General features: G+C 42.4%; 1 protein-coding gene across 3 annotated transcripts in view; it reads left to right on the top strand.

The window, feature by feature from the left end:
* The window catches only part of AFF4 (ALF transcription elongation factor 4), a 76,926-nt gene that overhangs the window by 41,861 nt on the left and 18,767 nt on the right, over positions 1 to 16,298 (top strand). For 2 of the 3 annotated variants that reach the window (XM_069971656.1, XM_069971637.1), the window contains 8 exons: positions 5,702 to 6,451; positions 7,668 to 7,712; positions 12,513 to 12,599; positions 12,952 to 12,988; positions 13,116 to 13,164; positions 14,857 to 14,911; positions 15,335 to 15,372; positions 15,835 to 16,030. In XM_069971656.1, coding sequence (XP_069827757.1) covers positions 5,738 to 6,451; positions 7,668 to 7,712; positions 12,513 to 12,599; positions 12,952 to 12,988; positions 13,116 to 13,164; positions 14,857 to 14,911; positions 15,335 to 15,372; positions 15,835 to 16,030 — 1,221 coding nt within the window. In that variant the 5' untranslated portion in view covers positions 5,702 to 5,737. The remainder of the gene's footprint in view (positions 1 to 5,701; positions 6,452 to 7,667; positions 7,713 to 12,512; positions 12,600 to 12,951; positions 12,989 to 13,115; positions 13,165 to 14,856; positions 14,912 to 15,334; positions 15,373 to 15,834; positions 16,031 to 16,298) is intronic. The other variant, XM_069971647.1, reaches the window with a different exon arrangement.

The raw sequence follows: 16,298 nt of genomic DNA, 5'->3' as shown, positions 1-16,298 counted from the left end.
TAACTTCTATTCATGGTAGGTAATCACAGCTCCCATCCTCCTCCACTTTGCACAGTGACCTCAGCACAGGTTGCAGAGCATGCCTAGAAAACTCTCCCATTAAGGATAATTAGCCAACACTAGACTACATGTTCCTATAATGCATTTGGGGGTGTTGTAAATCAAATGGACAATTCCAACAACCCTGTTAATTGCTGACCAAGCATACAGTATTTAGTCCATATGAAATATAACATGATTTTATACCCAAAAACAAGACATACTGACTTCAGTAAAACCAACTCTTATGTGCTCATTTAAAACGTCACAAATAATCTACAATAGTGTAAAGAGATTAGCATGGTTTGCTATGGATGAATGCATATCACCTGCACATTAGTTCCTGTATTACTTTTCCAGTCTTTTGCAAATTAGGCCAGCCCTTATAAAGCACTTGAGTAAGCCCAACAATCCTGGAACATCAAGTAAATCAAATTGCAATAACCTATGCTGCCGAGTTAATGCCCATACCCCCAATGTGCGTTTTAAGTTCCTCTCGCGTCTTTGGGAGGGCATCAAAATGCATATTAAGTATCAAGTAAATTAAATATACAAAATATACATGAACGGTGAAAAATAGCAAGAAATGCTGAAAATAGGATAAAGATTTTTTTCTTTAAAAAACTATTTCTCCCCTAAAATGTCTGAGAACAGTTCAATAAAATGCCTGTTTGTTTTTTTGTTTTTTGTTTTTTACCAATATTTGATTATAATCCTTGGAATTACAGTAAAGAGTTTCTCCCATTAAAAACATGGAATTTAAAGTAATAGCAAATGAACTATGTTTGCAAAATAGGGTAAAACCTACTTATCATAACAAAAAAAGAAAACTTTTCAGATGCCCCTAATCAGAGAGGGCCCCCTGACCAGGAGAATGAGCAGGGACACAACACGTGCTGCTCTTCCCATTTTATAATCCTCTCTGTCCAGAGACCTCATAGACTTCTTCCTGGCTTGTTCCCACTGATCAAATATGTTCATGTGCCCCTAAAGCGTCCTACATGCACCAACACTAGCAAGGCATAGTGCAGGTTTGGGATGACGCTAGCCACCATTGTGTGGGTTGGCGCCTTCTCACTTTTTGTCCACACTGTGTTCAATCGTTTTTTTTGATCAGAGAAGAAATAAAAGCTGACATGAAGACTTCATTGGTGAGTGCCACTCTCTTTTCACCTGATTGATTCTGGATAGTACAGGCAAGGGATGAGCATGTTCATTATGCTGCGGTCAGTGCTGCACAGGAATGTCTTGTTTGGATGAAGCTTGTGTTAGGACCCTAGATGTTTTTTTAGTTGTCAGAATAAGAGTTGTTAGCAGCCTCCATGCACCTGTCTGTGGCCAGTGACCATGCCTTGTGAAATTCCTACATTTATACACTTTATGGACTGAGTTGCAGACTTTGGGCCACATGTATCATCCTGCGAACGGATGATTTTCGGCGGAAAGTGCCGATTTGCGTATTTTTTTATACGCAAATGGCCGATTTGCGAATAAAATATTCGCAAATCGGCACTTTCCGCCGAGTACGCCAGGGGGCGGAAAGGGGGCGTGTAGTGGGCGGAACGGAGGCGCGGACTCAGAGTCCGCGCGATTTACCATCCGTTCTGCCCAAATATACGCCGAAAACCTACTCCAGTCCTCAGCTGGCTTAGGTTTTCGGCGGTGCGCACCGGCGCGCACAGGATTTATGTAGAGGCAGTCCGCCTCTACATAAATCTCCGTAGCGCCGGAGCTGCAGGGGCATTTTTAAGTCCGGCGTAAAAAACGCCGGACTTAATAAATGCCCCCCATTGTCTTTTAAATATCCAAATGTATAACGAAGATGGCGGATGGGTGCATCCCAACCTTGGATGACTTTTTTAGAATATAGAAGTTAGTGGCCATGTTATAAGAAAAGCTGTACTCATGATAATGACAAGCCATGAATAATTATGGAAAGTGTGGGCTGAGTAATACTGTGTGTTAACAAGTTAGTGATGGCTGAAAGCTGACCAATTAGTTACAGCCTTGAAGGGAGTGCATAAAAGGGGCTAGACCGACTTCTGCTAGTGGGCTGTTATTCCTATGTCAACGTCATTAACTGGCTACTCAAGACCCCCTGGTGGTGGGCAGTGGAATTACTGTGACTGCGTTTGGTCACTTTTTTTTTTTTTTTTAATGCTGGAGAAGTCGTTCAGCATAGGTGTAATTTAATAGACAACTTGTGGTTCTCATGCCAAATTTACATGGTATTGATATGTTCTGTACTTTTATGACTTTTTCTCCTTTCTATTTTAAAAGTATGTATTGCTGTTTTGTATGCATTAAGCTGGCTGCTTTTTCCAGGGATTATAATGAGTGTTTTATTTAGAAGCCATGCACACATGAGCTCGAATAAACATTGTGACATTGTGAATTTAAAGGGGTCACCTGGTGGAAAGAAATCTCTTTAAATCAACTGGTGCCAGTTTATACAGATTATACGGATTTGTAAATTACTTCTATTTATAAAACTCAAGTCTTCCAGTACTTATGAGCTGCAGGAAGTGGAGTTTTCTTTCCAGTCTGTGCCAGATTGGAAAGAAAACACCACTTCCTGCAGAGCATACAGCAGCTTATAAGACTTGAGGTTTTTAAGTACTTTACAAATTTGTAATTTCTGATACCAGTTGAAAGAGACATTTTCTCCGGAGCATCCCTTTAATAACTTTCATGGACATGTCCTGGCATAATTGTGTTTTCCCCCATGTAGTGCCAGTGTTTTCTTTATAGGGTTCATGTGATTCTGTGAATCAGGACTTGACCTATGCCAAGAACCAGGTAGCCAGTGTGCCTACAACCACGGTGCGGACTTTGACAGCTTTTTTTCTGTTAATGTCTAGGGAAGTACTTGTCGGGAACTAGAGCACTTTTTAATGGTCTTCTAAAGTCTATAGTAGGTTTCATATGCCTTCTGTAAGTGTCCCACTGATGGTGCACACAGTATGGAAAGGGAAGGGAAACTCAAAGCAAGTTGGCTGGTTTATGTGGGGCAATGAGAATGGCAGTACCATATCTCTGTACCAGACTTACTATAAGGCTGCATAATGTGGCGCTATAGTTTTTGTGTTTTGTGTTTTTTTTTTTTTTGCATTCAATTCAGACCTATTACACGTCCCGTTATTAAGGAGTAAGCAAGCAGTGGGGAGCCAAAGGAGGGGCTGCCGGGATGATCCTTTGATCAAGTGGCCCACCGAAAATAGTGATGTTTTGCTGCCGCTCCTATTTCACAGCCCGTCAGGGGTTGGCTCGCTTGCTCCTTGTTCTCCACTCACTGCCTCTGCGATTATACGCACAAACATCAAGTGGGGGGGCCAAAGTAGGGGCTGTTCTGAAGATCCTTAGATCTGGTGGCCCATAGAAGATAGCAGTATTCTGCCACTGCTGCTTCTATTATGGTGACTGCCAGCAGACCGTCGCTATTGGTTACACCAAACAAGTATGGCTGATAATAATTTGGTGTAAAAGGGCCCCAACCATATGGCACCTTTTGTGCAACTTCATTGGTAGACGTGTGACTTTTTTCATTGTACAACTTATCAATCTTTTTAGGGTACATTACACACTGAGTAAATGTGGTGGAATTCCACAGTGGAACTCTCCGACGCGGAATTTCACCTGCTTCAGTGTGACACTGCTTCTCTATAGGAGGGCTTGCACGCCGCCACTCTCCGCTCAAAGAATTGATATGTCGATTCTTTGAGCGGAGAGCGATGCACACGGAGCCGCGCAAGCCCTCCCATAGAGAGGCAGTGTCACACTGAAGCAGGTGAAATTCCGCGTCGGAGAGTTCCACTGTGGAATACCACCACATTTACTCAGTGTGAACATACCCTAAGGCTACGTTCACATCAGCGTTTGACCATCCGGCACCATTCCGTCTACCTTTTCCGTTTTAGAGTAAGCAAAACGGAAACTGTCGGATCCGTTAAAATCCCCATAGATTCCCATGCTATTTTAGTGTGCTCCGTTTGCCCAAATTGTGCTCCGTTTGCATGCAATCCGTTCAAGATCCGTTTTTTTGAACGGAAGAAAAAATAGTGTTTGCAGTATTTTTCTTTCTGCTTAAAAAAACGGATCACGAACGGAAAGTGCACTTCAGTTTTTTTTTTACATTGTAGTCAATGAGGACGGATCTAAAACGGAAGGTATTTCCGTTCACATCCGTTTTTTTCCATCCGTTTTTGCACTGAGCATGTGCAGAAGCAGCAAGAAACCAAAGAAGAAAAATAAACGGATAGAAAAACGGATGCAAACTGATGTACAAAAGTCAGTTTTTTTAAGCCAAAATACAAACGGACCATTAAAAAAAAGGAACATTTTGCAATCAGTTTGCATCAGTCTGCTCATCAGTTTATGCTCATCCCTTTAATTAATATAGACAGATCCGTTAGAAACAAAGAAAAACGCTAGTGTGGCCGAGCCCTAACTCTTGCAAAGGAAAGGGAGAAAACACAAAGTTGCAGGAAATAACATTGTACACACAGATTGTAAGCTTTTGTGAGCAGGGCAATCATTCCTCTTCCAGTAGCTAGCATGTCATGTTTTAATATCTGTATATTTACTTGCAGATTTGTAATGTGTTACAGAATTTGTTGCTGCTATGTAAATAAATACTATTTTAAATCCAGCTTTTATTAAACACATTGGGGGAAAATTATCAAGCAGCTCTGAAAGCTGAGCTCTGGTTACAATGGTCCTCATAGATTTTACTCTTCGCTAAGAAAAAAAAAATATTATTATTATTATTATTATTATTATTATTATTATTATTATAAGAATATTAATATAATAAGAATATTAATATAATAATATTAAGAATATTAATATAATAATAAGAATATTAATATAATAATAAGAAGAATATTAATATTAATTTATTTTTCATTGTTCCTAGAATTGTGCAGCTCAGTTCATACCATTAAGCCCACACTTTAAACTAAAGGTGGCTTGACCTGCTGCTGGTGGATGAATCCGGCCAACAGTTAAAGTTGGGGGGCTGGGGGCCTCCCGACTCTCCGCCCACAGACATTGCTGAAGAGAAGGGTCGGTTGTGCTGTATTTATGCAGCCCTGACCCTTTTGTTTTTGGAGAGAGAAGTCATTGGCAGAACAGTCTGGCTGCAGCTTACCCCTCCCTGTAGAGAGCACATGGACGTTTCACCATCAGTTTTTGAAGATGTGTGCATATTTCTAAGCGTATACTTCCTGTTCTCCTTGATAAGGAGGAGGCTGCTGTAAAGTTATCAGTACAGCATTAGGTGACACCAGTAGATAAATTATAGATGAATTTTACAGCTCACCTTCCTTCTCCCTGTGGAATGACCTCTTTAAAGGTCACAGAGCATGCCTAGCAACATTTGTGTCAATTGGACAGCATCTGTCTACTGTTGCCCATTTCTAAATGCTCTTAAAAGCAGCCTGTTTTAATTATCTGGCTCTAATCTGTGAAAAATTAAAATTAGGGGATACATTCTCTTTAAATCTTAATGACAATTTAACAATAGTAACTCATACCCTTTTCTATAGTTGTATGCATAAAAATGTTCCCATCAGGAAATAGCTGACGTGTGGCAATCACTTATATATATATTTTTTTCTCAGTGTATTTTATTTTAACCGTTCTTTCTCTCTGCCTGTTTTAGACCAAGGAAGATAAGTTATCCAACCGAATCCAGAGTATGCTGGGAAACTACGATGAAATGAAGGATATGATAACTGACCCACCTTTGTCACTTGGACTTTCCAAGCACACCGTCCCTCCCCCATCGGATGATAAATCTGGCCAGGGCTTCTATGCTGACCAGAGACACAGTACTTCGCACCAGAGCAGTAAATGGACTCCTGTGGGGCCTGCACCAAGCACTTCTTCTCAGTCCCAGAAACGATCCTCATCAAGTACGCAAGGAGGGCATAGCAGGAGTAGCAGTGGCAGCAGTAGTCAAAGACATGATAGAGAGTCCTATAGCAGTAGCCGGAAAAAGGGGCAACACAGTTCAGAACACTCAAAATCACGGTCTATCAGCCCGGCAAAGCAGTCTGCTTTGAATTCTAGCCATTCCCGTCCTCATGGGATTGATCATCACAGCAAAGATCGCCCACGCTCCAAATCTCCAAGAGACCCAGATGCTAACTGGGACTCCCCTTCTCGAGCACCTTCTTTCTCAAGTGGACAGCACTCCTCTCAAGCATTTCCACCATCTTTAATGTCTAAATCCAGCTCAATGTTGCAAAAACCTACAGCTTATGTACGGCCAATGGATGGGCCTGAATCTGTGGAAGCCAAAATGTCTACTGAACACTACAGCAGCCAGTCTCAAGGCAATAGCATGAGTGAACTGAAGTCCTCTAAAGCACACTTAACCAAACTGAAGATCCCCTCTCAGCCACTAGATGTAAGTTACTACCCTCTGAAACGCACAGGCTTCACTCACATGTTCTGATTTCTGTCAGGATTTTAGGGGATTCTGTGTCTAAATCTGGACAGAACTGGCAATAGTTGCACTTGGAGTAATTGTATTTGCATGGAGTATTTGTTCACATTGACTGGGTATCACATGGACAGGGTAGTTAACAGGACCATATCACCTCAAAACTACAGTAATACATAAATGGGCCCACAGACACTGAATTTCAATCTGTAACTGTTCACATGTATTCCCAAGCTATAAACCTACAAAAGCATGATTTCAATTAGTCCTCTTCATTATATTTCGGCACTTTTAATTTTAAGAGTCCTCTCTGTGGATTAGCTTGCTCAGTTTGCTGGCTGACAGCAAGGGAATACAAGTAAGCAGATGAAAATTCAGAATTTAGCAGTGCTCTTTTAAGCTATTCACTGAACCATTCACAAGAAGAAAAGTGCCAGGAATTTTGATGAATAATCAGAAAAAAAAAAAGATCCAAAATTTCCCATCTACACCAGTATGATACTAATAAAAAGATAGTGATGCCATGTGCCTCTGTTACTACAGTGCTGCAGAGATTTAAACAGTTTCGCCGCTCCCGATATGATTCACTGTCTATGCTGTCCGTGCTTCACTTAGCGAACACTGAACGTGTGGATCCAGCCTTACTGTTGATTCTCTTACTAGTAGTATTTTGGGCTTCAGTCTTAAAAATATAAGGTACGACTCCAGGATATAGGAAGTCGGGAAAGCTACGACTCCAGGATATAGGAAGTCGGGAAAGCGTCTAGGACTCTAAAACTAGATATACCCATGGACTTGATCACAGCAAAAAGCAGTTATAATTTGAAAATGCTTTTCCCAATGCGAAGCAATCTCCTTGCGCAAAGCTGTTCAAAGGTTGCACAGGTCTTTGCACACGTCACAGCTCTGTAGACTCACCTTGGTATTATTCAACGTGAATCAGCTCCATATGAGCTAACAATGTATCGGTTGTTGATCCTGTCTAGTGTATAACCTGACGTAAGAACCTGGAGTGTTAGTTATTTTGTTACTCTTCTTTCCCAGGTGGATAACTGTCTCTTAAAAGAGACTTCACAGTTTCTACATTAAAAGTAATGCTAGAAAATTGATTTCTTGTCAATGGCTCACTGGACTTCACTTTCCTATAGTGTTTTTCAGACACTGTCACTTTGTATTTCAGGCCTCAGCATCTGGTGATGTGAGCTGTGTGGATGAAATTCTAAAAGTAAGTGATTATATATATTTTATCAGGCTAGGGCCACACTTCATTTAACATACGTTTTATGGGGGGAAAAAACTGATCCAGTTGTATGCTATTTGTTAGGATTAGTTTTCCTTGTTTAGGTTTTTTTTTTTTCTTAAAAGGGGTACTCCAGCAAAAATAGTTTTCTTTTAAGTCAGTAGGTTTCTCAAAGTTTCTTATAGATTTGGAATTTACTATTTAAAAATCTCAAATATTCCCATTCTTATCAGCTGCTGTATGTCCTTTAGGAAGTGGTGTCTACTTTTCAGTCCGATACAGTGCTCTCTGCTGCCACCCCTGGTACAGGTTTTCTATGGGGGTTTGCTGCTGCTCTGGACAGTTCCGGTCTCGGACAGCGATGTCAACAGAGAGCACTGTTCCAGACAAAAAGAAAACACCACTTTCTGCAGGACATACAGCAGCTGTTAAGTATGGATAAGACCTGAGATTTTTTAAATAGAAGTAAACTACAAATCTATATACCTTTTCTAAAGCCAGTTGATTTGAAAGAAAAAGGTTTTCGCCGGAGTACCCTTTACCCTTTATGGTTGACCACATTTTTCTGTAAGGGTATATTCACACGAACGGGCTCGCAGCGACATTCTCGCTGCGAGCCCGGCAGGTCCTGGCAGTTCCCACACACTAAATACTTGCTGCGGTCTAAACGACCGCAGCGAGTAAGTAATTCTGCCTCCCTTAACCCCTTCTGCTCCCACCCGGCTCCCCCGCTGTAAGCATACTTTACCTGTCCTTGCTCTCCCGTCCGGCCAATCAGTGGCTGTGGCTGGGCAACACACTAATTGGCCGGACGGGAGAGCAGGACGCCGGACCCGTGCAGCAAGGACAGGTAATGTATGCTTACAGCGGGGGAGCCGGGCGGGAGCAGAAGGGGTTAAGGGCTGCAGAATTACATACTCGCTGCGGTCGTTTAGACCGCAGCAAGTATGTAGTGTATGGGAACTGGCAGGACCTGCCGGGCTCGCAGCGAGAATCTCGCTGCGAGCCCGTTCGTGTGAATATACCCTAAGTTAAGATTAAAGTGTCACTGTCGTGAATTTTTTTTTTGCAGAAATCAATAGTCCAGGCGATTTTAAGAAACTTTGTAATTGGGTTTATTATCCGAAAAATGCATTTTTATCATGAAAAAGCAGTTTGAAGCTCTCCCCCCTGTCTTCATTGTTCTCCTATGGAGAGAGCTAAAGAAAAGACCAAAACAGGACAACAAGGAGTTAATCTACAAATCCCTCACGGGATATCTCCTGTGACAGTCACCAGTGACCCGTCTGAGCTCAGATTACAGCTGTCACCCAGCTCCATGCCTGTAATCCTCTGTTATCTGCTCTCTGCTGCCGGCTAACTCCCTCCTTCCTCCTCCCCCCTCCCCTCTCCCTAGAACAGACAGGGTACGTCTCCTGCAACAAGTCACAATTTTCAGATTTTTCAGAGTGGATGAAAAAGAGGAAGGAGGGGGGGACCTGGGAAAAGGCTTTTTACATGCAGATAATGGCAGATTTGGCTAATAAACCCAATTACAAAGTTTCTTAAAATTGCCTGGACTATTGATTTCTGCAAAAAAAAAAAATACGACAGTGACTCTTTAAGTATTTAAAAGCAGATTTGTTAAATGTGAACACAATGCAAAACACAATGTAAACCTAGTCTTGGTAAGAAATGTTCTAATACTTAAGTTTTTTTTAAGGGAAAATCTTAAATCTATATATGAAGCACAGGCTTTAATCAGTGCTGGGGTAAAGACAGTGTATTTCAGAAAGCCTCTTTACTGTGCCTGATGTACTGAAAGATTTTAAAGGGGTATTCCAGGGAAAATCAATAATTTAGCAAAGGAAAGGGTTAACCAAGGTTAACACTTTCCTAATATACTTACCTGTTGTTTTTTGCCCCCCCAAGGAGATCTCCGGTCCGGTCACGTGATCTTGTGGCTCGGATCCTCTTCTCCTTCCGGTTCGGTGACGTCACCCGGCCGGCGCCGCTCTCCGTCTCATTAGCAGCAGAGCACTGAACCCTGACTGGCTTGGTAGCGTGCAGCCAATCAGGGTTCAGTGCTCTGCATCCCCACACGCTTCAGAGTGGGGGTCCCCTGAGGCTGCAGTAAGTTATCAGGGGTCGTCGGGCTCAGTGCCGGTCACCAGTTACATGGGCCGGCACTGCACTACAGCAAGTGATCACTCCGCAACCCCCCCCCCCCACCTTGTCAGCGATGCCGACCGAGTCCCGGGAGGGGATGCAGCGGGCGGCATTACTTCATTCATAGCTACCAGACACCCGGCTGCCCGCCGCATCCCTTCCCCCCAGGGACTCAGGGTCGGCATCGGTGGGGAAGTAATGTGTATCGGCTGCTAACCCCCCCGGCCCCCCCTCCCTGTGTCCCTGTCAGATCACTCACCCCCGGAGCGTGCTGCTGGCCCCGATCTCGGCACTGGTCTGAAGCCCCTGTACTCAGCTGACAGGCGCTGTGTACGGGGCAAGAAATCTCTCCTGCCTCACTCACACAGAGCCTGTCAGCTACTGAGTACAGGTGCCTGAGACCAGTGCCGAGATCGGGGCCAGCAGCACGCTCCGGGGGTGAGCGATCTCTGATAGGGACACAGGGAGGGGGGGCCGGGGGGGATCAGCAGCAAATACATATTACTTTGCAGGACTCCCCAACCCCCCCCCCCTGTGTCCCTGTCAGATCGCTCACCCCCACCCCCGGAGCGTGCTGCTGGCCCCGATCTCTGCACTGGTCTGAAGCACTTGTACTCAGCTGACAGGCGCTGTGTACGGAGCAAGACAGAAATCTCTCCTGCCTCACTCACACAGAGCCTGTCAGCTACTGAGTACAGGCGCCTGAGACCAGTGCAGAGATCGGGGCCAGCAGCACGCTCCGGGGGTGGGGGTGAGTGATCTGACAGGGACACAGGGAGGGGGGCCGGGGGGGATCAGCAGCCGATACACATTACTTCCCCACTGATGCCGACCCTGAGTCCCTGGGGGGAAGGGATGCGGCGGGCAGCCGGGTGTCTGGTAGCTATGAATGAAGTAATGCCGCCCGCCGCATCCCCTCCCGGGACTCGGTCGGCATCGCTGACAAGGTGGGGGGGGGGGGGGTTGCGGAGTGATCACTTGCTGTAGTGCAGTGCCGGCCCATGTAACTGGTGACCGGCACTGAGCCCGACGACCCCTGATAATTTACTGCAGCCTCAGGGGACCCCCACTCTGAAGCGTGTGGGGATGCAGAGCACTGAACCCTGATTGGCTGCACGCTACCAAGCCAGTCAGGGTTCAGTGCTCTGCTGCTAATGAGACGGAGAGCGGTGCCGGCCGGGTGACGTCACCGAACCGGAAGGAGAAGAGGATCCGAGCCACAAGCTGCAAGATCACGTGACCGGACCGGAGATCTCCTTGGGGGGGCCAAAAAACAACAGGTAAGTATATTAGGAAAGGGTTAACCTTGGTTAACCCTTTCCTTTGCTAAATTATTGATTTTCCCTGGAATACCCCTTTAAATATACTGATCTCTGAGCTGAGCATTGTTCCCCTTTTATTTCCGCATGGTACTGCTTGGCTTGGATGACTCTGCTTTATAGAAAATATCACACCCAAGCAGAAATGAATGGCACAGCACTGAGCTTCTCAGTTCCATATAGTGACTGATGGGGTCTTTCCTTTCAAACCCCTGTGTACAACACCTTTGTGATGGCACTATAACATCTCAGAAGTCCTAGTTTTGTTTTTTTCTTAGTTATACCCTTTTATTCTCACTTGAACAAGTTATCCCGTTCCACAGAGACTAAAAGGGCCTGCTCTGCAATAAATTGAGCTGTATGAAGGCCTATAAAACAAGTGCACCATTAGGTACATGCATACATACATTTCTACCTAGAAGAATAGCCCAATAGAGAGCTTTAAGAAAACATGTTCCAAATTGTTTACGAGTGGGGAATGTAAATAGTTGCAAATTGCTCCTCCACCTGTTTTTTTATTATTACTAAATCACATGGCTGGATATAAAAAGCATGTTAGAATGGCAGAGATCCATTGATTTGCAAAAAAAAATAAATAATAATTTAAGGTTAGATCAGTGTTTCTTAACTCCAGTCCTCAAGACCCACCAACAGGTCATGTTTTGCGGATATCCCATACAATAAACAGCTGTGGCAGTTACTGGTGCACTGACTATAATATCACCTGTGAAATCCTCAAAGCATGACCTGTTGGTGGGTCTTGAGGACTGGAGTCGAGAAACACTGGCCTAGATTCACAAGTAACAGATCCGCAGCCGATTTTACGCTACAATTGCTCACCGAAATTGGCTGTGAATCCTCTGTCATTCTAAATTACATACTCGCTGCAAAATTTTCATTTTGATGCAAGTATGCAATTGCCGCCCCCTAACCGACAGTTGTTTTAAATGAAAAATTCCGTTGCAGTCCATGGACAACGGCCGGAAATAAATGATATGAACATTATTTCGACGGTCGTAGCCAAACAACCGGTCGTTCAATACATTGTGTGAAACATTGACTTCAATGCAAATCATTGCATTCTGAAAAGAATGACTGTTGTACTTGAAATCAATGGCCGTTCTTTTCATAAAAAGTATGGTCTGTGAACATAGCTGTATCATGCAAAGTCTTACGTAAATATAAATCCGAAACGCTGCTGTCTTCTCTGGGACAAAACAAAAATAGGAAAACTGTTCTGTGGTCAGATAAATCAAAGTTCAGTCCCCTCTTTTCTGTGGATTTCTTGTTGTCCTCACACTTGTACTTTTGATTGCAGGAGATGACCCACTCATGGCCTCCCCCACTTACTGCAATTCATACCCCATGCAAAACTGAGCCTTCCAAATTTCCATTTCCAACAAAGGTTTGTGTTAAGTTGATCACGTAATGTACTGTATTTTGCTTTTATCTGTGTAACAGTTTAAAAAGCCTATAAGATGTCATGACTTCACGCACAAAGTTCATGCAGCTCTGCCGCCAGTCATTGGTCTCTGTGGTCTGTCTGTGTGTATGACATATGACACTTGCCTGTGAAAGTCAATGGGTCCCTGAAAAGTGTGGGCAGCATTTCCTAAAAAGACTAATGTTATTTGTTGGCTGCTATGTATAATTTAGCCCTATACCTTTCATGATAAATGGAAGCAAGGTTTAGAAATGAGCAAAACTATATGCTGTTCTAACTTTACTAATTCAGTTCTTACACATTCTTATTTTAGGAATCCCAACAATCAAGCTTTTCCAGCACTGATCAAAGTAAGTCTGATGTATCTATGTTTCCTTATTGTATTCTGGGGAAGTATCTGCTCCAATCTCATAATGTAACAAGTATGTATATCCACTCTTACTTACTATCAATGTTATGTTGCTTTTTCTCTCACAGAGAGGTTCAGTTCATCAACGAAAACTTCTAATGGTCATCCACCCAAATCGTAAGTTGTGTTGTCTTAAGAGGACTTTTTTTTTGGTGTACTTGTGTTTAATAGATCATTTAAAAAATATTAGCTTTTATTCCCCCCTCTGTCATTACATGAAGCATTAGCTTGTGAAACCTAAGTCTGCAGAGAAATACTAATACAGGTCTAAATCTCAGGTTATTGTCATGCGTGCCTTGTCTGATACAGGATTACATGTAGGAGTATAAATAGCACACAGAGTTTACCTAATGCCACTAAGCTGGCAGCAGCCCTCTGTCCTGAAAGAATTTTTGATGACCTGTTATTTGAATTCTATATTGGTCCCTAATAAGTGCTGATCATCCCTCTTAAAGGGATAGTCCCCCACCCCCACCCCCTTTTTTAAAATCTATATTTAGTTTTCCTTCGTTTGTAATATGAACTCCATTTGATATCAGCTTTGCTTTGCTTGTTGCCTACTAACCTTCCCATATATAATTTAGTAGAGACCTTTTCTAGAAGAGAAATTCTTCCTGCACTTGCACATGATCCTGGATGTAGCCATTAAGCCAAAAGTGAAAGCTCTAATGGTGCGTTTACACAGGCAGATTTATCTGACAGATTTTGGAAGCCAAAACCAGGAATGGATTTGAAAAGAAATCTCAGTCTTTCCTTTATGACCCATTCCCTGTTTATGGTCTGTTCCTGGCTTTGGCTTAAAAAAATCTGTCAGATAAATCTGCCTGTGTAAACTCACCATAATTGTTCACTATTACACTTTAATTGATATAGGTGTATTTGTCCACGTGTCGCTGGTAAATATCAGCAACCTGTCAAGTTTGCTGATGTGTTCTTGGTGGACCCACTTAATAAAAAAACTAAACATAGTATTTTATAGTGGCTGTGCCTATTTCCTTATTGCATACTGTATCTGTGCAAGACTTTTCACAACCAACAAAATGGACCTAATTTAGTCACTAATAGGCTGTGTTGGTCCGGTAAAGCAAATGGGCCAACCAGCAATATGTCACAGTAAATGTCAGCAATCCTTAAGGAGACTGTCAGGTTTGTGCTGCCCTTTTTAAGGATAGCATAAACTAGTGACAGAGAAGCTGAATTGAATAATGTATCACTTACATGTTTTGTGCAGCTGTTTTGAAGAGATCTTCCTGAGTAGCATAGACCGTATTCCTCTCAATTATGTGCATGTGCTCAGTAGTCCTGGATATTCATGAGAACCTGCAATCTCTGCCCACCAGCTGCCTAATCTATGCATGGCAGTTAATCTATGCATGATGTGTATTGGCAGTCAACTGTTATCAGCAGCTGGAGGGCAGGGGGAGAGGTGTAGCAAGAATCCTATTCAGGTGAACAGGTGAACAAACTGATGTGAGTAATACACTGATCTGTTCAGCATTTCTGTCACTAGTTAATACTGCCCTCATTTAAGGCAACATAAACCTAGTGACAGATTCCCTTTAACCTCCGACAGGTACCAACAACCTGATGAAATTGTCAATGGGGCTCTATTTAGAGTTTCTTGTGCTATTGACCTATAGTAAGTTAACTAGAAGTACACTTTGACTAAAATGGAAATAGTAATAATCTTGTGATATGTAGTTTATATTTTAGTCTTTAGTCAAAATACTGTGGTGGATACATGTGCAGATACATGTAGGCCGTGTTTACAGTAGTTTTGCCTATAATCACTTGACCCCTGTTTTACAGCATGCTGAAGGAGGACCTAAAGCTGAGCAGCAGTGAAGATAGTGATGGAGATCAGGTACTTCTTTACTACCCCTCCCAAAAACTACTTTTGACAAGTTTTGTGAAATAACTTTTGTTTAGCAGTTTCTTGAGAGCCTGGCTACTTATTCTTAGGAACAGTACATAGAAATCTTTGTCTTAATGTTTTACCTGACCCTTTGGCTGTGATATTGTAAACCCTGTACTATCTTTATGGCTTGTGACATAAATAGTTAGATGCTTATGTGTATGTTTGGAAGGATTTGGTTGTACACTTGACATTAACGCTTGCCCAGCAATGGTTAATTTTATTAGAATAAAATACATTTTTATGCTTAAATTGATATTTTTAATGGTAGCCTGGCTGTTTTGTTACTGGTGATCTGAGCTATTCTTGGTTCAACTTAATGACTTGGCTTCATTTTGGTTACTTACAAGCTGTTAACTCATTCTTTTTCAGGATTGTGATAAAACTGTACCAACCAACACACCAGGAAGGTAAGTGTACAGGTCTTCAGTATTCCTTAATGGAAATCAATGTTTTTTTTTTTTTTTTTTTTCTTCTTTGCAGTTGATTAGCATTTATGGACTTATGCACTACCCATCTTTTATAGAACAGTTTACTGTTCAGATATTGGTTCACATAAAAAGCTGACTCATATATACATAACTTGTACTGTGCCTTATGTATGCGTAACATGTACAATACTATGTACCCGTTAGCTAAAAAAGCTGAAATATAGATTTTTTGCTGTGGTTTACAAATTAAAAACTACACGTATTGTACACACTTTCTTATAATATTAATGCTACCTTATTGAATATAGGATGATAGGCTGTTAAGTTGTTAGAATAAGAACACTTTGTTACGCTTTTTGTTTTTCTCAAGAATATTACTAAAAGGCTTTGTGATGGAGAGCATTAAAAGTTCTTTATATGTTTTTCCTCTCACTTTTTTAGTAACTCTGAGCCATCTCAGCCTAACAGTGAAGGAGCAGAGAATTCCAGGGATGATTCAAGTAGTCACAGTGGATCAGAGAGCAGCTCCGGATCAGATTCTGAAAGTGAAAGCAGCTCCAGTGATAGTGAGGCGAATGAGCCCTCCCGCAGTGCCTCTCCTGAGGTAAAAACCAAAGATATGGCTTTGGCTGTCCAGGTATGATGGGAATTGTAGTTTTGCAACAGCTGGAGGGCCCTAGGTTCACAGTCACTGGTCTAGGACATCCAAAAATTTTTTTTTAAAGAGATACTTTTAAAAACAAATCTGACAAGCGTAGTCTTTCCTGGATGGTTACACACGTTCATTGCCCCATTTCACAGAGCAATAATCTGCCCAATCAGGCTGATTTAGCAGATCATCGCTCTGTGTAATAAAGACAATGATCAGCCAAAGAAATGCTCATCGGCTGATCATTGTCTTTTAA

The sequence above is a fragment of the Dendropsophus ebraccatus genome, chromosome 1, assembly GCF_027789765.1.
Source record: "Dendropsophus ebraccatus isolate aDenEbr1 chromosome 1, aDenEbr1.pat, whole genome shotgun sequence".
Taxonomy (NCBI): domain Eukaryota; kingdom Metazoa; phylum Chordata; class Amphibia; order Anura; family Hylidae; genus Dendropsophus; species Dendropsophus ebraccatus.
This window is presented reverse-complemented; position numbering and strand designations above follow the sequence as displayed.